Genomic DNA, 26195 nt, shown 5'->3' on the forward strand with positions numbered 1-26195 from the left:
AATAGCACAGTACTTTACCCACACAAAAAAAAAAAGGCAGGGGGTCCAACAAAACAAAAGAGAAGGACTGCAAAGACTAGTGATAAATGTACTATGAGCCAAGGAGCACAACTAAGATCTCCCCGCCCTCTAAAAAGGAGAGACTTTAAAAATCCTGAATCCAAATGGTTCTCAATATGACTGATCTAAGCAACCAACATCTCTTGCCAGATTATTGCATTAGAGTCCTAACTGGTCTTCCTGTACCCACTCTTGAGGCTCTACAGTCAATTCTCCACACATAACAGTCAGAGTAGTTGTTTTAAAACAGTAATGGTAGTATGTCACTTTTCTCAAAAATAAATAAATACATTTAATTAAAAATCCACCAATGGTTTCCTATCACATTCAGACTAAGATCCAACCTCCTTAATATGGTCTGTAACCCCTGCCTATCTGTTATAGATTGAACTGTGTCCCCCCTAAAAAAATGTGGAAACCCTAACCCTTGTACCTATAAATATGACCCTGCTTAGAAATAGGGGTTTTCTTTTGTTATATTAATGAGGTGATGCCAGAGTAGGGTAGATCTGAAACTTAATCACGTCTGGGCGCTTTCTCATAAAAACAACAGACCAGACAAAGACACACACACACACAGGGAGAAGATGGCATATGAAGATAGCCACACACTGCAGATGTGAGCTGCCTCTGCCGGAAATGCACTTCTGCCTGATCTATGCGTGGCGTGCTCCCTCTTTCCATTCAAGTTTTCAAGTAAAGAACATTGCTTTACTTGTTCATCTCCATAGTCCCAGGATTTAACAATGTTTTTCAACACAGGTCCTCCTGACAATTTGAAAAGCATAATTTTTTGTTGTTTAGGAATCTCCAGCACATTGGAAGATGTTTAGAATCCCTAGACCTGGCTTATTATATTATTATATATTTATGTTTATATATATACGTGTGTGTGTGTATATATATATACATACACATGAATGTATGTATATATATTATTACATAAAATACCAATAACGCTTCTCAATCATTGTGACAAACAATTCATTGATACATCTTTATACATAATCATGAGTACACCTGCATAAGTTTTCAAAAATGGAATTAGTGGATCAAAGTGTTATGTACATTTTATCTGAGATAGACATTACAAAATAACCATTATAAATTTTAAATATATGGGCACACACAAATACAATTCCATGCCTTTTTTTCTTTTTTGTTGAATTTCACTATCAGAATATCAATTTTTACAAAATAGTCCAAGGAAAAATTAAATTAAATCTATATATATTCTTTGGCACTAGAAGAAGAAAAGATATATACTAGCACAAACCATATCTAAGCTATAATGTAATTTGGCTGATAAACCTCTTGGCCTCCAATTTCAAGTTTTAAATCCTTATTTTGTGCATCAGGATGCAACTGTACAATTATTTTGTGTTCCATTCAGTTAAAAGGTCATGATAATCAGAAGCTCTGTTCAGACACTCAGTTACGTCTTCCTAACTATACGAACAGAATTTTTATCCCATTTCCTAAATATTTCTCCATGTCAACAACTGTTCATTTATATCACCTGGTCATTTGATAACATTTTCTCTTTGGTGGCTCCTGTACATTTTAGTGAGGAACTGAATACCCTACGCTGAATATATCCCCTTTAATCCTTTCTCTTCTCATAAAATCACTTAAAGGAAACTAAAATTTAGGTTTCCCCTAGCATGGAAGAAGCACTTTCCAATAGGTACAAATGAAGAAGGAACATCAAAAGGCTGAAAGTGACGTGCAACTTTACGCTTCTGTTTTATCAGTGACTTTTGGATCAGTCCCTGGTGTACTCATCAAAGTCCACATTGCTTCAGGAAAGAGCAATGCTTGCTCTGAGCATGAGGAAAAAAAACAAACCAAACCAAAAACTCATCGTGCTTTGATTCTCTCATTTAGGCTCAAGGAAAGAGAAATTGTTAGATACATAAGGAGAAAAGTAAAATAAGGCTCTCTGAAAATAATGTGGCACTATGTACCAAAAGTCTTAAGAATGTGGACACATACTCTTTGATTCAGTAACTTCATTTAACAGAATCTGATCTAAGGAAACATGGGAAATGCCACTAAAGAAATACGGGAAAAGATATCAACTGCAGTAATATGCAGAACAGAAATAACTGGAAAACAACCTTGTACCACTTAGGGTACAGGTGACACGATATTTGATTTACAGTTCCTAAGCTATAAAGACATTTAAGTATCTCACAAAAGGAGAAGTCTGGAAATAAGTTGTTTGGTGTGCCAGTTCAACATTGTCACCATAAAACCAGGGTTTCCGCCTTTGTTCTGTGATTCATAGCAAGTCTGCTTTTTAACCTTAATCGTGCTCACAAAACCAAACAACCACATTTAATGTGACATGGTGGAGTGGGGAGCCTAAGGCTTTTGCCTTCCAATAGTTTTTTCCATCTGGGAATAAAATGTTTTCCAGAAAACACCCGGAAGATTTCCCCTTATGTATTATTGGGCAAGACAGCATCACATGTTTACCCCTAGAATAATCACTGGTAACAGGAAAAGGATTGCCTTGACTAGTTCAGACCAGTCAGAATTTATTCCCTGGGGCTAGGGTAAGGGACTTTCTTCCCTGAGAACAAAAGTCTACTTGTATCCTTTCAATCCTATTTATGCGAAGAAATAAAAAATATGGATTTTTTTAGCAAGAAGGAGGGAAAGGGTAGGGATTAAGCAGCTCCTGCTATATATCTAATGATCTAGCAATAGAGGAACACTTAAATAAATTATGGCTATTTATAGCATTATCCATGTTTTTGACGATATTTTCATGATCACAAAAAATGCTTTCAATACAATATTGAGTGGAAAAAGAAGACTACAAAAAGAAATATATAAATGATGCCAATTTTCTTTAAAAACAAAATATACACAAATGTAAAAGAAGGAAAAAGTCTAATATGAAATATAATAAAATCTTAACTGTGATTATTTCTGATTTGTAGAAAGTTTGTTTTCTTAGATTCCGCATTTCCCAACTTTTCTACCGTAAAAAAAAAAAAAGAATTATCTATAACAAGATAATTTAACAAGGGCTCCATTAATTTATTTTCATCCATTTGATCAAAATACCACATTCATGTTTATCACAGACATTGATAAAAAATTACTTTCCTATCTTATGCACGATTATGCTGTTAGTTGGTATCTACTGCTGTTGGGTTGGTGCTGACCGGAGGTGACCCATATGTGTCAGAATGGAGCTGGGCTTCACAGGGTTTTCACTGGCTGATTTTTCAGAAGCAGGTCGTCAGGCCTTTCTTCCTAGTCTGTCTTAGTCTGGAAGCTCTGCTGAAACCTATCCACTATGGGTGACCCTGTTGGTATTTGAAATATTGGTAGCATAGCTTCCAGCATCATAGCAACATGCAAGCCATCAAAGTATGACAAACTGACAAGTAAGTGGTGGATATCGCCTTAAGTCCTTTTTGGGATAAGTCAGCAGTATAAATTAATAACTAGGTTCTCAGAGAAAAATGTAGAACAGAATCTCAAGTTCCTAAAAAAAAAATCAAATCAAACAGACCTACTGGACTGGTTGAGAGTGGAGGACTCCTTGAGACTACTGTCCTGAGATACACTTCAAACCTTGAACTGAAAATAATTCGCGAGGTCACCTCGTAGCTAAATAATAAATGGGCTCAAAAAATGACTATCGCCCTTAAGTACTGTGCTCCTTTAAAGTCACCTATATGAGACCAAATGGTCAACAATTACTTTAAAACAAAGACAAGAATATAATGAAGCAGGGTAACTAGATTAACAGAAATAGAACAGCCAGAAGAGAAAAAACAAGAATGTTTATGCATTGTGAGAGTATAACCAGTATCACTGAACAATCGTTGTAGAAATTGATGAATGGAAACCTAAACTGCTGTGTAAACCTTCACCAAAACCACAATAAACATGATTTAAAAAAAATTACTTTTTAAGTGCCTACTTGTGCTGTACTAGGCTAAACTGTAACCTACAGAATTTTACAGTCTAAGTGGTTTACAAGTAAGTGACTTTCAACTAAATATTAAATATATCTCACAACTCAGTTTTCAAACTAGCATAAAATAGCATTGTCACAGTTAAATTTTTATTTACTTACCTCTTAAAATACTACAGAAAAACCCTTTAAGTTAGCTGCACATCGAAAAATAAACCCAAATACAAACTATGATTTATTAACATTCATTCATACAACAAATACTAATTAAGTGCCTACTACATGTCCTGCACTGTGCTAGGTCCTAATATGAAGAATGAAGCAGATATAAACATTTTCGTATTACCATATTTTACATAAATAATGTACGCCTTCTATGTTTGTTTGCCAACCACACCCTTCCCCAAGAGGCATTTTCATAAATGTGCTATGCTAATCTTTTTACAGCAACATGTCAAAAAAATTGGGATAGTGGCACTTATGAAAATACCTTGCGGGGGAAGGGCGCGATTGGCAAACAAACATAGAAGGCGTGCATTGTTTGTATAAAAATACAGCATTCTTTTCTATTAGACTGCCAGCTCCTACAGAAAGCACGAATCTTATTATTTCAGCCTTTCAAAAAGTTGGCACTCAGGAAAACATTTGTTGATGAGTAAGGGGAAAACATGCATAACAAAATACTTCAAACAATATATGTATACAAAAATCACTGTGGATTTTTTTTGTGTGCATTATTGAGCATACTGACCAATTAAAGCTATTTTTAAAGTATGTCAGTTAACAATGGGAAGATAATTTAGCAAAAGGTAACACCGAATTAGGGTGAAGTATGTGCAGCTTGATCAAGGTAAATGATGTCACTAAAATGTACACAAGAAAAAAAGAACCTTTTGGTAATTGTTATGACATATATAATTTTGCAACAACAACCAAAAAATTTATATGTGGGTATATACCTATATATCTAGGCATATATGTACAAAGGTGTGTATATGTGGGTATATATGTGTGTATACATATGTATATGCATATGCATGTATGTGTGTACATGATATATAATAAAACACAGAGAGTGCACAGTTACAGATACAAATCTTAGACATAACCAAAAACCTCACAGGATTGGTTTTCTGGGTTGGAAAGCTTAGGACCATGGTCTCATGGGACAACTCAGTTAATCGGCATAATATAGTTCATAAAGTTTATATGCTACATCCTACTTTGATGAGTAGTGTCTGGGGTCTTACAAGCTTGTGAGCAGCCATCCAAGATACAACTATTGGTCTCTACTCATCCAGAACAAAAGAGAAAGAAGGAAATCAACAACTCAAGAAACTAGTCTACAGGACTACTGGACTACACGAACCATGGCCTCATTTACCCCTACACCAGAAGAACTAGATGGTGCCCAGCTACCACGACCGACCATTCTGATCAGGGACACAATAGATGGATCCTGATAGAATGGAAGAAAAATGTGACAGAACCTCAAATTCTTCAAAAATCCAGATTTACTGGACCGATTGAGACTGCAAGACTCCCTGAGACTATAGCCCTGAGATACTCCTTAAACCTTGAACAAAACAAACACCTAAGGTCATCTGTTAGCTAAATAACAGACTCACCCATAAAACAAAGAGTATCACCCGTGAGTACTGTGCTCCTTTAAAAAATCATCTATATGAGATCAAATGGTAAGCTATAGAACAAAGATGAGACGGTAAGGGGACAGGGAAAATAGATTAATGGAAATGGAACAACCAGAATGGAAATAATGAGAATGTTCACACATTGTGAAGAATGTAACCAATGTCACTGAAAAATCTGTGTAGAAATTGTTGAATGGGAAACTACGCTGCTATGTAAGCCTTCACTGAAAACACAATAAAATATCATTAAAAAAAGAAGATAATTTGGCATGATATTATCACTTTTAGAGAGCTGTTTCATCATACCAATTAAGTAAAAAGTTCAATAAGTTCCTGTATTCTTCTTTTCAGCCCCTAAAAACTTTCTCATGCTAGCAGAGTCAAATGCACAAAGAAGTAATCATTCAATGTGTCTTTCAAACATCCATAATTCTGACTCTATTGAAACATGATATGAATAGGAATAGGGAAGCTTTTCAATGATAGCTTGATCTCTACCCATTCCAAATACCTATTTAGAGACCTTGGTAATTTATTGAGATTGACTAAAGTAAGTCACAGGAAAAATGTCCTTATTTTCTTATCTTGTATATTAACTTCTTTCCTCACATTTGACACTAAATGAATTTGGGGCACTGGCAGATACACTGAACTTTTCTGAAAAATGAATTTAGATTGCCTACCTAACTAAAGAGTGAGGTTTCTTTCTCTTGTCACTGATTTTTCCTCCAGCTTTAGAATAATTGTTGTTTCTTTGTTGAGCACCAGGTGAGACAGTTGACTGGTATGTACGAGCGACACCACGTGAACAATTAACCACCAGAAACTCACTCAGTACAGTGAACCTCTCACTATGAACGGCAGGTAGGACTAAAGACTGAAAGGACAGTAAGCAGATTCAATTTCTCATCTCATGCTAATTCTGGGGCATGTGTTCATCACAAATTAGACTACCCACAGTATCTCAAAAGTTATTTCTCTTTTATTTGGCAAATATATACAGTTCCACTGTACTCATGACTTCCACTAGGTTCCAAAATAGTTCTATCATTTATACATACATTTATACTTTGCTTTTAATTCTAAAACCTTTTCCTCTCATCATTCAGTTTTCAAAATACTTAAAAGTGAATTGTGAGTTTTCATTAGTTAACTGTTATTCATTTCTCCTCCAACAAATACTTAGTAACTGCTTACTATGTGCTACAGTATCAGAAATTATTCCTACAAGAAGTTAAAACCCGCTGCCATTGAGTCAATTCTGAATCATAGTGACCCTACAGAACAGAGGAGGGTTTCCAAGGCTGTAAATCTTTATGGGGCAGACTGTTACATCTTTCCCCCACAGGGTGGCTGGTGGTTTCGAACCACTGACCTTTTGGTTAGCAGCTGAACGCTTTTAACCACTGTGCCACCAAGGCTCCTTACAATAAGCTAAGTACCTGCTTATTTACCATTGGCAGTTAATCTCAAAGTTCGCTGTAGCTCAGCAGCTTACGGTCTTATAATTAAGGTCAGCTAATACAACCCTTGTTTAGAGGGAATAAAAGTTTATTTCATTTATATACAGCCTGAATGCTATCTTCAAGGAGCAAACGTTAGTAAACATTTAACTTATGTGCAAAGCCGCATTAATATAACCTTTTATATATTAGACTTTCTATTAGTTAAAAAAAAAAAAGGAACAGACTTTTTATAACAATTAAAACATTTCCCTATCACTTTAATTGTTGAAAGTAGCAAGGTTTATCAATTCCACTGGTGTTCTCATTTTAACTTCTTCTACTAAAGAATGGAAAGCAGATCTTCTTAAAAGGACAAGACGATAGTTGCTACATGTCCAGTTTAATGTTTACCTCTATACTGAAATAGCCTCTATCCACATAGTCACCCAGAAAGAGGTAGCGTGTGTTACTAGGTGATCCTCCAACTTCAAACAGCTTCATCAGGTCAAAGAACTGTCCATGAATGTCACCACACACTAGGGAGAAAAGGACATAGGAAAAGGTGAAAATTTATGTCTCGGGGAGAAAAAAAAAAAAAGCATTACATCAACAGAGGTCACAGTTTAACTTTCAACTTAAATCAGTTTTGACTGTGCTTCCCTATAATTATAGCATATATCTTTTTTTTATATTATTTTATTTTTTTATTGTATCTATACAGAAAAAAAAAATAGTCCTAGAAATGTTAAAACCCAAAAACTAATTGCTGTTGAGTAGATTCTGACTCAAAGTGACCCTATAGAACAGAGTAGAACTGCCCCATAGGGTTTCCAAGGCTGTGATCTTTACGGAAGCAGGCTGCTACATCTTTCTCCCACAGAGCAGGTGGTGGGTTTGAACTGCTAACCTTTTGGTTGGAGGCTGAGCACTTAACCACTGCACCACCAGGGGTCCTTTTAGAAATATTAGACATTTTAAATTTTATTTCTTTAATGAACAACAGGCATACTAAGCAATCCTAAGGCTATCTCGTAATTCCTAGATAAATTATTATACCACATTTTGGTTGATTATTTGTATACATTTTTAAAAATTAGCACAAAATATATTTGCCATCACACAAATACTTCTCATACCTGTGACTGGAGCATCTACTTCTATCATAGTCTTCTCTTGTCTCAGTATGGCAGCCCCATCCTTGATTATCTTCAAGGCTACTTCCTCTTCCAGTCGGCCTTCCTTCACCAAATGGCTTTTCAAAACGTCAATTTTAGGTTTCCCATTTTCAAATACTTCCTTCAAAGTCAGCCGTTGAGTTGGAGGAAAGGGAACGGCTAGAAAGAAATAAAAAACTAATTTAAAACACTTAAAAGTATGGAGAACACACTTATGTGACGAACTGAACTTAATAAATCACCAGGATTTCACATCTACAGCATCAGAACTATGTGGGAAAAAAATCCAAGATACTGTATATTATAAATGATCAATTAGAATTTCAAGAAAGGCCAAAATTAAAGTAAAAGTCATTTAATGCAAATATCACGAGCCTTCTACATTTGTTTGCCAACCACACCCTCTCCCCCATGAAGTATTTTCATAAGTGTCGTTATGTCAGTTTTTAAGCTGATTTAGGGAACAAGCTAAAAGTGAGACTAGGGACAATATGATATGAAATATCTTTATCTTTCTATCTATGAAAAAAGTGTTAAACGGTGGTTAAAGAAAATAGAAGAAATCACAACACTAAAAGGGCACTTATTTCCTTCAAGAAATGACCTAATGAACCATATGTTTTAGGAATCTGACTCAATTTATGATCAGATGTATACTTTATTCTTAAAAGGTGGTTATTTAGTATATTTACTAAATAATAAGAATACTACCAATAGGATGGAGCTTTTGAGATTAGCTATAGTAACAGAAAAAAAAAAAAAAAACAGAGCATAAACTTGAGAAGAACAGATATAGAAATTCTAGTTGTATTTTCTAATTAGAAATACTAACAATTAACTTCATTTATAGAAAAAATTTTTGACATTTTAAAAATGGCTATTATCTCACCACTTACCTACTTTATAGTACAGCCTACTTTAAAGTCCCTGAGATCAAATATAGCTACAAGTCTACCAATCATAAATTTAAAAGAAGAGATTTAATTTAATCTGTGATATATACCTGGTGGTACCACTTCCAGCTTTATGGAAGAGTTATTAAGAGCCAAGCTGAAATCTGCAGGCGCTTTAAATAAAAAGACTTTATCCATACCATTTTGTATTATTTACAAGTAAAGAAGTGCTATGGTAAGTCACCTCGTGCTCTTAGCTACAACTTGACTCCTTTTTGACTACTCAAATCCCACTGAAAAAATGATAGAAGCTACCAAATATGATGGTTAATTTTTTTTAATTTTTATTGTGTTTTAAGTGAAAGTTCACAAATCAAGTCAGTCTCTCATACAAAAATTTATATACGCCTTACTATACACTCCTAATTGCTCTCCCCCTAATGAGACAGCCAGCTCCTTCCCTCCACTTTGTTTTTGCATCCATTCCACCAGCTTCTGACCCCCTCTGCCCTCTCATCTCCCCTCCAGATAGGAGATGCCAACACAGTCTCAAGTGTCTACTTGATCCAGGAAGCTCACTCTTCACCAGCATCTTTTTCTATCCCATTGTCCAGTCCAATCCCTGTCTGAAGAGTTGGCTTTGGGAATGGTTCCTGGCTTGGGGCTGTGTTGCGGGCCGTGACCACCAGGGTCCTTCTAGTCTCAGTTAGACCATTAACTTCGGTCTTTTTAAAAGAATTTGGGGTCTGCATCCACTGCTCTCCTGCTCCCTCAGGGGTTCTCTGTTGTGTTCCCTGTCAGTGAAGTCATTGGTGGTAGTCGGGGACCATCTAGTTCTTCTGGTCTCAGGCTGATGTAGTCTCTGGTTCATGTGGCCCTTTCTGTCTCTTGGGCTCATAACTACCTTGTGTCCTTGGTGTTCTTCATTCTCCTTTGCCCCAGGTGGGCTGAGACCAATTGATGCATCTTAGATGGCCGCTTGCTAGCGTTTAAGACCCCAGACACCACTCTCCAAAGTGGGGTGCAGAATGTTTTCTTAATAGATTTTATTATGCCAATTGACTTAGATGTCCCCTGAAACCATGGTATGATGGTTAATTTTATGTGTCAACTTAGCTAGGCTATGGTTCCCAATGGTTTAGTCAAATACTAGGCTAGTTGCTATCCCATAGAGTAATGTAATGAAATGTAATATAATGTAATGCAACGTAATGATTTTCCACTATGTAACCTAATGTAACACAATCAATCAATCAGTTGAAAAGGAAATTTCCTCAAGGTGTGTTCTGCTTCCAGACTATAAATACATACTTTGGTAGAACGTGCTTTCTCTTCACTTTACACCCTTCTTATCGCCTAACCTACTGATCTTGGACTCAAGCCTGCAGAAGTTTCCAGCCTTCCACCTGACCTGTGGATTTTGTGCTTGCCAGCCCCCATACTCCTGAGTATACCTTACTGGTTCTGCTTCTGTAGAGTACCCTGACAAAGACACTAACCACTAAAATAACTAAATATTACCCTGAGATAACCAAAAAGATAGGGGAACCATATATATCCCAGTTTGCCCAGGACAGTCCCAGATTTCACCTGCTATCCCAGCATAATTTGTAACAGCGCCTCCTTTCACTCTCAAAAATACACTAATTTAAAGAATAAATTGGATGTTCATTCTGCTTTTAAGTGAATAGAGAAATTTTTCCAGATCTTTATTTGTGTTACTCAGATGGAATATCAATATACTGCTTTAATAGGATATCCCACATCCAAAATAAATAAAAATATTATGATGTATCTTTTATTTACTCATCTGGTGAGCCTCCAGGACTAAAAGGTTAGTCCTGAACAAGTTTACTTAAATTTTTAGTTAATCATTCCCCTTTTCAAACATAATTGCCACTTTTTGGTTTTTAAACTCTTATTCTCATTTTCTGGCTACCTAGTCTACCTAACTCTGTAACCCTACTTTTTCCCAGTCTTAAAATGAACCCCATACCAAAATCAAAGAATTATCCCTATGACTCAAACAAACAGAAAGAGAGGAGCGAAAGAAGCCACTGGGCACCAGAAGAAAGCAAATAATAAAAATGAAAGCAGAATTGAATGAAATAGAGAACAGAAAAACAATTGAAAGAGTTAACAAGACCAAAAGCTGGTTCTTTAAAAACATCAACAAAATTGACAAACCACTGGCCAAACTGACAAAAGAAGAACTGGAGGAGAAGCAAATAACCTGAATAAGAAATGAGATGGGCAATATCACAATAGATCCAAATGAAATTTAAAGAATACTCTGAAAAATTGTACTGTAACAAATTTGAAAACCTAGAGGAAATGGACAAATTTCTAGAAACACAGCACCTACCTAAACTAACACAGGGATATAACAACTGAATAAACCTATAACAAAAGAAGAGATTGAAAAGGTAATTAAAAAACTCCCAACAACCACAACAAAAAAACCCTGGCCTGACGGCTTCACTGGAGAATTCTACCAAACTTTTAGAGAAGAGTTAACACCACTACTACCAAAGGTATTTCAGAGCATAGAAAAGGATGGAATACTCCCAAACTCTTTCTATGAAACCAACATACCCTGATACCAAAACCAGGTAAAGACACCACATAAAAAGAAAATTACAGACCAATATCCCTCATGAACTTAGATGTAAAAATCCTCAACAAAATTCTAGCCGACAGAATTCAACAACATATCAAAAAAATAATTCACCATGACCAAGTGGGATTTATACCAGGTTTATGCAGGGATGGTTTAACATTAGAAAAACAATTAATGTAATCCATGACATAAATACAATAAAAGACAAGACCCATACGATCTTATCAATTAATGCAGAAAAGGCATTTGACAAAGTCCAACACCCATTCATGATAAAAACTCTCAGCAAAATAGGAATAGAAGGGAAATTCCTCAACATAATAAAGGGTATATACAAAGCCAACAGCCAACATCATCCAAAATGGAGAGAGTCTGAAAGCATTCCCCTTGAGAAGGAGAACCAGACAAGGATGCCCTTTATCACCACGCTTATTCAACATTGTGCTGGAGGTCCTAGCCAGAGCAGTTAGGCTAGATAAAGAAATAAAGGGCATCCAGATTGGTAAGGAAGAAGTAAAGTATCTCTATTTGCAGATGATGTTTTTTATGATCTTACACACAGAAAGCCCTCAAGAATCTATAAGAAAACTACTGGAACTAATAGAGGAGTTCAACAAAGTATCAGAATACAACATAAACATATAAAAATCAGTTGGATTCCTCCACACCAACATAGAGAACTTCAAAAAGGAAATCACCAAATCAATACCATTGAAAAAAGAACCCCATAGAATGCCTACGTTAACCTCTCACTTTGTAAATCAAAGAAATTGGTCAACAAACTAAAAACAAAATGAAACAATGCAAAGCAAAAATGTTGAACTAGACAGAAAAAGTATTATAAGACAGGTGGTTCCACAGACAAAATATTACTCAACTTCTACCAACGGTATTATTATTACTAATAAAAATTATTTTCCTCCAATATTACTTGGCTGTAATAAGAAAAGATTTTACAAAATAGGAAAATATTTTTCTTATACATCATATAAGTAATGTAAGCAGAGGTGATGGCAACCTGAAGAGCTCCTTAGGAAGTAATTTAGAGAGATCTTTTTTCCTTTCTTCAAGTTCTTTGATTGCAATTTATTTAAAACAAAATAAGCAAACAAGTCAGTTAAAGGAAAGCAAAAGCAAGGCTGAAAAGGATCAAAAGGATTATGCCCACCTAAGGGAAATGAGACACAGCTTAGTTAGGAACACTCAGGAATTAAGGTTAGCTCGGGACAACAACACGCATGACAAAAAGTTAGAGAAAAGTGCTAAGTTTTCAGATTAGGGCAAACAAAACCAACATCCTTCAAATAAGGAAAAAGGAATCCTCAACTTTAAAGAAGTAGGTCCTACATCTCTCAAGTTACTCCCTAAAATATAGCTATGTTTAGAAGCCCTGAATACTGTGTCCTTTCTTTTACCAGGTAATTCTATCTAGGTTATAGCTGAGGTTGACTCATAGTAGACTAGGAACAGTCACACCTCTGAGAAGGCTAAAAGAAATCTAGCTACATTTGGTCATGAAACGAAATGGTAGGAACCTTCAAATTAAACTTCAAATCAAATCACCATTTTCTTAAAATGTGCTCCAGATAGAGGGCGACCGTCTGTACCAGTGTGCCTATTAGGACAGTCCCAGTTTATGCCTTTGGTCCTGGTGTAATTATTAATAGTTGCTCCTTTGACCTTCAAGTATCCTGACTCAAACAATCTATCCAAGGACAACTTTCATCAGAATCAACTGAGGTGTTCGTTTAAAATGTAGACTTTTGAGCCTCAGACCTATGGAATCAGAATTTGGGGGGATCTTATCTAGGAATTTGCATTTTAAACAAGTGCCCCAGGTAATTCTTGTGCACACTAAAGTTTGTGTCAGAGCAAAGCAGAAAAACATTTAAAAGGAATTCCAAGTAAAGATAATCTCAGATAATCAGCAACTTCATTCGCCAGTCATCACTTCACATTTTATTGGTTTTCGCTTCTTTTCCCTAAGTCTCTTCTGTGGCCATATGGATATAAAGAATTTGGAATGTTTCTGAGGGAAAAAAAGAAAATCTAGAAAAGTCCAAGTGGCAGGAATTGTCCTCCTCCCCCAATCTGTCAGGATGTATACTTTGTAAAATGCAATAAAAGTAAATTATTAGAAAAATTATTATGTTTAGATGTGCCAATGTCAAATGGCTATAAAAGTTTTTAAATGCTCTATTTCGGTACTCATACAGACTAGTAATAATCTGTGGACTGACACTGGTCTACAGACCACACTTTGGGTAACGATGGCCTGGTTATGGGAGTCCCTGGGTGGCAAAAACAGTTGCACACTCTACTACTAACCAAAAGGTTGGCAGTTCAAATCCACGCAGAAGTGCCTCAGAAGAAAGGCCTGGTAACCTGCTTCTAGAAGGTCACAGCCTTGAGAGCCCTATGAAGCACAGTACTACTCTGACACACGTGCAGTCACCATGAGTTAGAATCAACCTGACGGCAGCTGGTTTGGCTTTTGGGTTTTGGTCTAGTTAAACATGGATTTAGGGCAACAGGAGCAGGACTACAGTCAATGTATGTACAAATCTTCAAGCCCTAGTTGAGAGATTTCAATAAATCTAAGGTACACAAAAATTATGTTGGCCTAACTTCATTACTCACTTCATAGCTAACGATAACTTTTTTCTAAGAACCCAACTCATCTGACAAGTTCATTTCCAACTGCCTTTAAAGGCAGAAAGGCTCTCACTAATAAAAATACAACCTAATCATTTGGACTCCACAGGGAGATGAACAAGTTGAATTTTTAGCTTCTAACATCTTATCCATGCTTTAGTTAAAATATGAAGTATATGAACTATATAATACAGTTATAATTTTATTTACATTTTAAAAGATACTGCAATTAAATTCTCTGAATATTTTGCTACATTTCCCTAGCCACCTCAAAAGGAGCGGAATACACAAATGCAAGTAAATTGTTTTAAATGCTCCGTATAAAAGCAAATTACACGAAGATAAAAACTATGAAACTTTGTATGGATGGACAAGTTTGCACGGCCAAGAGAAATAAGAAAAACAACATGATAGGTTTTTTTTCCCCCAAGTTATAACTCAAACAGTCTAAAGATGAATTAAAGTCATTAAAAAAAAAAAAAACTACATGTGCAAAGAAGCAGCAACACTATAGTAAGATTTTTTAAAGGATTATTCTGATCCAAAGGTTCATATACCCTCAAATAATAATACTTAAAAAATTATGCCACAACACCTTAAGGAAAGAGAATCACATCTAGACCAATGGAACTGAATCATGAACTGAGTCATAAATTCATTTACCTACAGTCAGCTGATCTTTCACAAAGGGCCAAAATCCATTAAATGGGGAAAAGACAGTCTCTTTAACAAATGGTGCTGGCAAAACTGGATGTTCATCTGTTTAAAATATGAAACAAGACTCATGCCTTACACCATACACAAAAACTAACTCAAAATGGATCAAAGACCTAAATAAAACCCAAACCAAACCCTTACCCATGACGCCACCAGGGTTTCCAAAGACCGAAACAGAAAACTTAAAACAATAAAGATCACGGAAGGGAAAACAGCGACAATGCTAGGGGCCCTTATACATGGCATAAATACAATATAAACCATAGCTAACAATGCACAAACACCAGAAGATAAACTAGATAACAGAGAGCTCATAAAAATTAAACATTTACGCTCATCAAAAGACTGCACCAAAAGAGTAAAAGGAACCTATAGACTGGGATAAAGTTTTGGCTACGACATATTCGACAAGGGTCTAATCTCTAGAATCTTTAGAATACTTCAACACCTCAACAACAAAAAGACAATTCAATTAAAAAATGGGCAAAGGATATGAACAGACACTTCACCAAAGAAGATATTCAGGCAGCTAACAGACACATGAGGAAATGCTCGAAATCATTAGCCATTACAGAAATGCAAATCAAAACTACAATGAGATACCATCTCACCCAACATTACCTGCAGGAATCAAAAAAAAAAAAAAAACCCCAGAAAATAACTAACGTTGGAAAAGGTTGCAGGGAGATTGGAACTCTTATGCACTGCCAGTGGATATATGAAATGCTACAACCACTATGGAAAACGATACGGTGACTTCTTAAAAAGTTAGAAATACCATATGATCCAGCAATCCCACTCCTAGGAATATATCCTAGAGAAATAAGAGCTGTCACGTGAATAGACATATGCACACCCATGTTCATTGCAGCGCTGTTCACAATAACAAAAAGATGGAAACAACCTAAGTGTCCATCAGCAGATGAATGGATAAACAATGATACATATACACAATGGAAGACTACGAAGTAATAAAGAACAATGATAAATCCTCAAAATATCTTACAACATGGATGAATCTGGAGTGCATTATGCTGAGTGAAATAAGTCAGTCACAAAATGACAAATATGGTATAAGACCACTATTATAAAAACCCAAGAAAAGGTTTACATGCAGAAAAAACTTTGATGGTTACAAAGGCTGGGTGAGGTGGGGAGGGAAATTACTAACTAAAAGTAGACAACTGTTAACTTTGTTGAAGGCAAAGACAACACACATTACAGGGAAGTCAGCACAACTTGACAAGGCAGTCATGGAAGCTTCCTAGACACATCCAAACACCTTGAGTAACGGAGTTACTGGGGCTGAGGACCATGGTCTCAGGGCACAGCTAGGTTAACTGGCATAACATAGTTCATAATGAAAATGTTCTACAACCTACTTTGATGAGTAGTGTCTGGGTCCTTAAAAGCTTGGGAAGAGCCATCTAAGATACATCTACTGGTCCCATCCCATCCTGAGCAAAGGAGAACGAAGAAAACCAAAGACACAGGAAAATATTAGTCCAAAGAACTAATAAACCACATGAACCACAGCCTCCACTAGCCTGAGCCCAGAAAATCTAAATGGTGCCTGGGTACCACCAACCACAGCTCTGATAGGGATCACAATAGAGGGTCCTAGACAGAGTGGGAGAAAAATGTAGAATAAAATTCAAATTCACACACACACACAAAACCAGACTTGCTGGTCTGACAGAGACTGGAGGAACCCCCAAGTCTACGCCACCCCCCCCCCACACCCTGCTAACTCAGAAATGAAGCCACTCCCAAAGTCTACCTTTCAGTCAAAGATTAGACAGGCCTATAAAACAAACAATAACACGAGGAACGTGCTTCTTAGTTCAATCAAGAATAGCGGACTAGATGGGCAACTCTTTCCCAAATGCAAAGAAGAGAAGGCAGGAAGGGACAGGAAAATTGGATGAATGGACACGGGGAACCCGGGGTGTAAAGGGAAAGGGGGAGAATGCTGACACATTGCGGGGTTTGCAACCAATGTCACAAAATAATCTGTGTATGAATTTTTAAATGAGAAACTAATTTGCACTGTAAACTTTCACCTAAAGCACAATAAAAAAAAAAAAAATGTCTGCCTCGAGCATTGTACTCTTTTAAGAACTGTCTATATGGGATCAAAGTGACAATGGCAACTTGAAGGATTAGATAGCAACCTTAGGGGGCACTGAGTTTATGTTAATGGCGGAGGAACAACTCAAAAAAGTAGAAGAATAGCTGCACAACCTGAATTATGTAATCAACGTTAATGAATCGTACACGTAGAAACTGTTAAATTGGTGTATGTTTTGCCATATATATTCTCAAGAACAACAACAAAAAGAGGTAGAGTCTAACTCCTCTCCCATAGAATCTGGGCTCGCCTTAGCAACTTGTTTTAACCAAAAGGTTGCAGCAGAAGTGACTTTGCAGCTTCTGCATTGCTCTCTTGGGATGCTTCTTCTCCAGGCTAAAAGGAAAGGCCAGGTGTATGTACTCTAGTCAATAATGCCAGCTGAGCTCAGGTTCCCAGTCATCTCAGCCCAGGCAGGACTCACTTCATTCAAGCTTAAGATTAAAAAAACATCTATATGGCACTTACTATGTGCCAAGCACTGAACTGGCTCTTGGGATCATCAGTTTAAAAAAAAAGCTAAAAAAGGCAAAAACTCTGCTGAGCAAGGGAAAGCGAACACCATCCCAAAGACTCAATGAAAGAGCAAAACATTGAAAAGGACTCGCAGCATGATCCAGAGGACATTTTTATGTAACTTACAAGACAACATGGCCTCTGTGAAATAGGATCAGAAGGCAATAATGAGAAGAAAGGAAGGGTGGTTGAGATAAGGAAGAACTGTTAGGAAAACAAAAAACACATTAGCAAAATTTAGAACCATGCCAGAGAATGTAAAGAGAAGAAATTAAATTGCTGAAAATAAAGTCTGTAATATGGAAGACAAACTAGAGAAATTACTTTAAAATGCAAAGAAAAAGACAAATATGAAAAAGATGAGAGACGATAACATATGGTGAAGAGAAGATGGAGAGCCAAGTTAAGAGTTAATGATATTCCTGAAGAAACAGACTAGAACAAATGGAACAACAACAAAAAATCCCAAACAAAAACTCAAAATAAATTAGAAAACCTTTCCAAGCTATGGAAAGGTCTGTTCAAACACATTAAATTGGACTGCTGTGTTTCAGAAAAAGCTAACCAAGAGACACATATCTAGGTATATTCTCACAAGATTTCTGAATTGCAAGGATAAAGAAAAAACAAATCAGACTGGTCTGTAGTTTGTTTTTTTTTTTTTTTCCTGAAATATTCAATTTCTAACATCACTGAAATAGTATGTATAGAGTGCTGAGGGGAAAGGTGATAACCTGTAAATTTAACACATAAACAATTCGTATTTGTGTGATGGCCATAGAAAGGTATTCACAGAATGAAAGGGATTTAGAAAATATATCATCTACATTGCCTTCTTGAAAAAAAAAAAACTATCTCAACAGCTACTTAGGTAATATTCTGTCTCCTGATTTGGATGTTGGTTACACAGGTTTGTTTCCTTTGTGAAAATTCATCAAGCTATTCACTTAGTATTTGTGTACTTTTCTATATGTATGTTATACTTCAGTAATTTTTTTAATTGATGCAAAAACACTTATACCTAGCTGACCTCAGTCAGCACTGAACTAAAATTAAGAAAGAAAAATTACAGAAGTCATGGTACCAAACGCTTCCAAATCTAGTTTTATTGTTTATTCAGTCTGAACCCTAGGCTCAGAAGTTCAAGTTGACTATTATTTCAAGAAGATTATGTAACTCACAGATCAAACTTCCACTCACGTGCAAGCCTTCTGTTTCAGTTCCTTCCCAACCACAGGAAATGTGTTTCTAGTATCATTTCCTTCACCCCACAGAATCTCTCTTGTTGACATGGTCACATCCAAATCACATTTTGGATACTTCGCAAGAAAAATTACTAAATGACGTACGTATTTGTCTATTCCTCTTTCCTCTCCTCAAAAACAGGAGTACATTAAGCAATAAAACAAACTATTATCATTACCAAGTAACTCAAATAATAATTCTCTGTATCTTTAAAATGGCTATGCATAATCAATGAAGTCATTTTTAAAGGTTAGGATACCAAAACCTGCCATGTGATCAGTTATACGCCAAATGCCTCTTATTTAAAATCCACAAACACTTAGGTGTTAACTCTACTGAAGAATGAATCCACACAGTATAATCTAAGCCATAACTAAAAAAATGCATTATACAAGGCAGTAAGAAAATACATTCAAATATTAGTGCTAGGTAACAAGATTCTAAATGACTTGATCTTTCCTACTTGTTTTTCAAATTTTCTCCAATGACTCCACATTACTTTAATAATCATAAAAAAAAGTATATCTATTTAAGAAGTCAGTTTATACAGTTAATATATAATCATAGTTATGTTTTTAAGTGAACAATAAAAACCAGAAGGATGAAAGTATAAGCAAAGATGTTTATTTCGGTTTTTTTTTTTTCTATATGCTTTGCTCTATATTTCCAATCTTTCCAAGTTTTTACAAGCTTAATTAAAAGAAAAAGTAACAGAAGCCACGTGTAAAAAAGGCAATCCTATTGGGAATTACTCTACTTCTGTTAATCAGTTTTACACATAAACAACAAAAACTGAGATCAGAGAACTGTATCCCAAACTAACTCTTACCTATAACATTCAAAAACTGAACCTCAAATTTAAGCGACACCTGAAAACAACCAAGAGTTAGCAAGATGAATAGAAGAAATTGTGTGACTAACACTTCAAAACATTAAAAAGACTTGTGGTAGGTGGAATTCTAAGTTGGTCCCTACAGGTTCCTAGCCCCTGGTGTATGTACACACCCTTCTCCCAATTATTTCATCCAATACTAATCTAGGCATTGCTGTAAAAGAGTTTTGCAAATGTAAGTAAGTTCTCAAATCAACTGACCTTGAGACAGAGACGTTACCCAGGTGGGCCTGACCTACTCACAGGAGACCTTTAAATCTACATCTAGAGGCCAAATATGTATGAGTTCAGAGATTTGAAGGATGAGATGGATTTAAGAAGCAAGCTCTCCATTGTTGGCTTGAAGATAGAGGAGATCATGTAGCAAGAAATGCAGGAGGCCTCTAGGAGCTAAGAATGGCCCCCAATCAACAGTCGGCAAAAACCAGGACTTCATTCCTACAATAGCAACGAGCTGAACTCTGCTAGCAATCTGAATAAGCTTGAAAGCAGATTTTCTCCAGAGCCCCCAGATGACAACTCAACCCGGTCAAGACTTTAATTTCAGCCTGTGAGACTCTGGGCAGAGAAGTTCAGGCCATGACTAGGTTTTTCACCTATGAGCTAATAAAAGGATGGTATTTTAAGCTGCTAAATTTGTGGTAATTTGTTACACAGCAATAGAAGAAAAATAAAGATGTTTGAGTAACTCTTTTTCTTTCTTTTCTTTTTATTGTGCTTTAGGTGAAAGTTTACAGCTCAAGTTAATTTCTCATACAAAAATTTATACACATATTGTTATGTGACCCCAATTGCTACCCCTACAATGTGACCGCACATTCCTCCTTTCCACCCCGGATTTCCTGTGTCCATTCAACCAGCTCTTATCCCTTTTTGCCTTGTCATTTTGCCTCTGGACAGGAGCTGCATTTGGGTAATTCTCGAAGTCAAAGTTTTTTATAAGACCTCTCAACAACTGCAAATACTTTTTCAGTATGCACAAGAAACTAATAGTACTGGCTGCCTCTGAGAATTAAAACGGAAACCAAACTTATAACTGTACTATGACTCATAAAACAGATAAACTGAACCAAACCAAACCATGATGTACACCACAGACTATCTAAGCTCTTTTTAACACAAGATCTTTCAGACCTATGGGTTCCAAGATGAGACCTCAGGCAAACTAATTTAACAGTACTCTTATTCAGGCCTTAGTTTATAAGGACAAAGAATAGTCCTTATAAAGTTGTAGAAAAGGTGACCCAAGGTTTGACCAAAGATACCAGTCTGATGAGGCCTTCTGAACTTGTCAGTCTTTGGGCTGCAAAGACTAAAATATTTACTATCTGGCCCTTAGAATACAGGAATAACAAATGTAGGGTACAGTTACTAACTCTAGGGATGAAGTAAAGTGCCTAAGAGATGAACAAAGTTGGAAGTTTGTGGTGCTGGCCCATAATAAAGTAACCATCAGGATGCTAGAGAAACTTGCCATAGGCTGGGCAGAAAAACTTAAGGTAGCCACCCGTTGGTACAGGCTGGAGCCTGCCCATAAGAATCCACCTTCCAGATCACTGGAGAAAGTCACTGGAGGTTGAGCTGAGTTTGTAAACAGAGAAACTTGCTGGAGGCTGAGCACCACCAGGTCCTAACATGCCTATTGGCAGACACACTGCAGAAAGGGAAAAAGGCACACCAGAGCCAAGAAGGGAAGCATCTTCCACTGCTATGTCTTACAGTGTCCCTCCAGCACCCCCTATTGACAAAACCAAACACTGTATGGCTGGCAAAGAAAAAACATGTCCAACTCTAAATACCATAAACCAAAAATCCAAACCCAGCGCCATTGAGTTGATTCCGACTCATAGTGACCCTATAGGACAGAGTGGAATTGCCCCATAGAGTTTCCAAGGAGCACCTGGCGGATTCGAACTGCTGACCCTTTGGTTAGCAGTTACACCACTACAGTTTCCCTTAATACCATACACACACACACAAGTGTCCAACTCGAATGTCACAAAACAAGGCAGAGAAGGGTGGATTGGGAGCTTAGCGACAATAAACGGGTAACTGGCATATATGTTTAACTAAGTGGAACTGTAATAATGGATTCCTTTAAAAAAAAGTTTGTGCATTCTCATAATGCTACAAACCATAAGAATTAATGCATAAACAAATTATAATCTCCCAATCTTTAGCTAACTTTAAGCCCTTCAACTAATATTAATTGGAGTTAATTGGCAAATATTCTTAGGTACCTGTTACGATGGTTTTGAAGTACGTTCAAGTTATTTTGCTACTCTTTCCTTCATGAGGTGAAGCCTAAATTTCCTCTACTTGAGTGTGGGCTGGACTTGGTGCCTCACTTCTAATAAACAAAATAAAGCAGAAGTGACAGTGGGCAACTTTGGAGACTAGGCATAAAAGGTACTGTGATTTCCATCTTGGCCTCTCTCTCTTGAATTTCATCTTCCGGGGGAAGTTAGCTGCCATGTCAGGAGGGCACTCAAGCAGCCTGTGGAAAGGCCCACATGATAAGGAATTAAAGCCTCCTGCCGATAACCATATGAGTGAGCCTTCTTGTAAGCCCATACTTCAGCCCCAGTCAGGCCTTCAGATGACTGCAGCCCCTGCCAACATCTTGACTACAACCAAATGAGAGACTTGAGTCAGCACCACCCAGCTAAGCTGTCCCCAAATTTCTGACCCACAGAAACTATGAGATAATAAATGTTTGTTTTTTTAAGCTGCTAGGTTTTTGGAGTAAACTATTACATAGCAGAGATAAAATGAATACCCCTGGGCAACATACTTTTAATCTACCTATATAAAGACGTCACTTGGAGCGCTAAGGTGCACCTGCCCAAGCCATGTTATTTTCAATTGTCTCATATGCATATAAAAGCTGGACAATGAATAAGGAAGACTGAAGAAGAATTGATGCGTCTGAATTATGTTGTTGGCAAAAAATATTGAATATACCATGGATTGCCAGAAGAATGAACAAATATGTCTTGGAAGAAGTACAGTCAAAATGCTCCTTACAAGCAAGGATGGAGCGACTTCATCTCACATACTGTAGACATGTTGTTGGGAAGGACCAATCCCTGGAGAAGGACATCACGCTTGGTAAAATGGAGGGCCAGAGAAAAAGAGGAAGACCCTCAACAAGATGGACTAACACAGTGGTTGCAACAATGGGCTCAAACATAGCAACAATTGTGAGGATGGCAGAGGACTGGGAAGTGTTTCATTCTGATGCATGTAGGGATGCTATGAGTCGGAACTGGCTCGACAGCACCTAACAACAACAACACGCTTTCATTTAATACATTATAGAGTAGTCATCAGCCAACAGGTTAAAAAAAGATGTACAAATGCCTCTGAGTTATGTTCATTTTGCAGGAATGTAAATGAATGTGTATGAGAATGGGAGGTGTGAATGCATAATAACAAATGTTTCTGTTTATCTAGGAATTAAAATTAGGAATTTTGATTCAAAATAACAAATGTCTGGTTATACCAAGATATAAAAGATAATGAAAGGCAAATTCTACACTACACCCACTCCTCACTTATTGACTTGGTTAGGTTCCAAAGACCAGGTTATTACGAGAAAATCGGCATGATGTGAAAATGGAGGATGATCACATCAGATCACAAAACAGAGGATGACTACATTATAACCAAAAAAAAAAAAAAATCCAGTGCCGTTGAGTCGATTCCAACTCATAGCGACCCTATAGGACAGAGGAGAACTGCCCCATAGAGTTTCCAAGGAGCGCCTGGAGGATTCGAACTGCTGGCCTCTTGGTTAGCAGCTGTAGCACTTAGCCACTACACCACCAGGGTTTCCGACTACATTATACAACTGCCAAATTACATCATTACACAACTGCCAAATTACATCATTACACAACTGCCAAATTAAATCATTACATAATTGCCAAGCCACTGAGAATCCTAGCCCAGCCAAGTTGACACATAACCTTAACCATCACAGCTAGCATTACTCTCGCCTCACACCTTGGCATTCATTAATGTGGGACGTGTGTCATTAACGGGTAAAAATAGTTGGATAGATTTTTTACTTTTGTTGTAAATGCAAAATGTCAGATAATGAGATAGTTGGTAAGTGAGGAGTAGATGTATACCATAAAGGTAGAAGGTCTTAGGAGTAGTACAATTTATTTATCTGGCATTTATAATACCTGTTTAAAAAAAAATTTGAAGGGAGAAATGAAATATTTTCAGATTTTTTACAAAACTGGTTCAAGTGACAGGTTTACTCATAAGCAACAAAGGCTTGTAAATCCTTTCAAGGTAAATTATTTTATGAATAATATACAAATAAAGTAAAACCAGAATTTGATTTTATTCTGTTAAAATAGCTAAGTTATTCTGTGTCCAGGTAAGATATTCTTTAAGTCACCAAAAACATTTTGTGAACTCTCTGTGCATACTCTTAAATCATTTTTGGAAAAAAAGTTACTTACTTAAAAAAAAAAGTTAACATTCCTAATAATCACTTTCACTTATTGCTGTGTTTTGCCTTTAACTATTTATTACCTTTGGATACTCATGACTTCTATTTTGTCTCATGACAATTCTCTCTGATACGGTCTTCCCCAAATTCAGAATAAAAAAACTGCTAAGATGTCTTTCACACCTACAGTCTCTTTGAGTTTATACCAAATGGTCACTAATAAAAAAAAATTGTTGTTGAGTCGATTCCGACTCACAGCGACCCCACAGGGCAGAGCAGAGCTGCCCTATAGGGTTCCCAAGGAGCGGCTGGTGGATTTGAACTGCCGACCTTTTGGTTAGCAGCTGATCTCTTAACCACTGCGCCACCAGGGCTCCATAAATGGTCATTAGGTAGCATAAAGATTTGGTTCTTCACCATATTGAAAAAAAAAAAAGATTATAGAAGTTATTAACTTTGACATTCTCTGATTTTTTATTTTGAGAGCTTTTGCTTTTTTATTACACTTGGGTTAAAAGAAGAAAAAAAAAACTTGACAAATCGAAAGAGAAATTTAGCCTTCCTAAGTTAGTCGTGTGTAAATAAAATGTGTTAAAAACAAATATACTGCAGTGTTTGTATATCTTTCAGATTAAAGTAAGCATTCATTCATATACAAAGACTGACACAAAGCTGTCTACAAACAGATTTTGTAGCTTGGTTTAAATAAGCTAGTCAGTTAGTGACATTCATAATACACTTTATGGGAAAAATGACAGGCCTGGAGATGTATCAATGTCCTCCCTGTTCATAACATGTTTTCCTTTCAAGATAATCAGACTATATCCTTATAAAACTGACTGTGTACTTTACTACAATAGAAGATTCGACTCTCTTCCATTCTAATAACGCTGGTTAATGCAATAAATTAACTTTTTTTATGGTCTTATCTTCCAAAACTGGTTTCTGATTTTTCCTTACATTCACCTAAAGGTCTCAGCTATAAACTAAAGATCAGGAATTGGGCCTTATGGAAGACACAGCAAAAGAATTTCAGTAAAGGTTTGTAGCATACACACGTAACTATTGCTACTATGGGGAATAAGGTATGGGTATCGCTGATACTGGTGCTGTGGATGGACATCGTGGCTGAGTCAGAATTCCCAGAACTGTTTTGGTCTAGAAGCAGAAGACAATGTAACTGCTTACATCCAAGACCATCAGAACGCAATCTCCCAGATGCCAGAAGCCACCGGTTACCACGCACTTTGCATGATTTTGCCCTTTATTCTCTTGGCTATTTTCTTCTCTCTCCGCTGGTTCAAGATTCTGGATTGTTAATAGACACCCCTGTCACTTACTCTTAGTACTATCAAGACCTTTATCCTTGACAATCGCCAAGCATACAGGCAAAGATGGACAATCTATATCCAAATTAATGGGAAAACTTAATAAACAATCACAACCTGTCAAACAACAGTACAGATCTTGATTGATAACCTCCCCGAAACGATCAATTCTCCAGTTTAAGTGAAGAAAGATCAGAGCAGAGACTGAGAATTGAAAAAAAGACCATGAAGTACTCACAAAAGCTCAGAAAAACACTAATACTTGCAAAACAGTTAAACAACCAAACCAAACTACAATGTCCATCACAGACTCTCTAAGCTCGAACTTTTTTAATATTAGCTTGTTCAGCCCCCACATGTTCCGAGACCATAGACAAACTGTTCTAACAGTGACTCCTCAGGGACTCATATGTGCTAAGCCAACGACTGTGCAGCAACTCGCCTAAATTATATATTCT

General features: G+C 36.7%; 1 protein-coding gene across 2 annotated transcripts in view; it reads right to left on the reverse strand.

Moving 5' to 3' along the window:
• The window catches only part of PPP3CC (protein phosphatase 3 catalytic subunit gamma), a 117561-nt gene that overhangs the window by 71658 nt on the left and 19708 nt on the right, over positions 1 to 26195 (reverse strand). For both annotated transcript variants that reach the window (XM_049865223.1, XM_049865222.1), the window contains exons 2-3: positions 8234 to 8431; positions 7509 to 7633 (exon numbers count right to left, since the gene is read on the reverse strand). In XM_049865223.1, coding sequence (XP_049721180.1) covers positions 7509 to 7633; positions 8234 to 8431 — 323 coding nt within the window. The remainder of the gene's footprint in view (positions 1 to 7508; positions 7634 to 8233; positions 8432 to 26195) is intronic.

Source organism: Elephas maximus, chromosome 22, assembly GCF_024166365.1.
Source record: "Elephas maximus indicus isolate mEleMax1 chromosome 22, mEleMax1 primary haplotype, whole genome shotgun sequence".
Classification (NCBI taxonomy): domain Eukaryota; kingdom Metazoa; phylum Chordata; class Mammalia; order Proboscidea; family Elephantidae; genus Elephas; species Elephas maximus.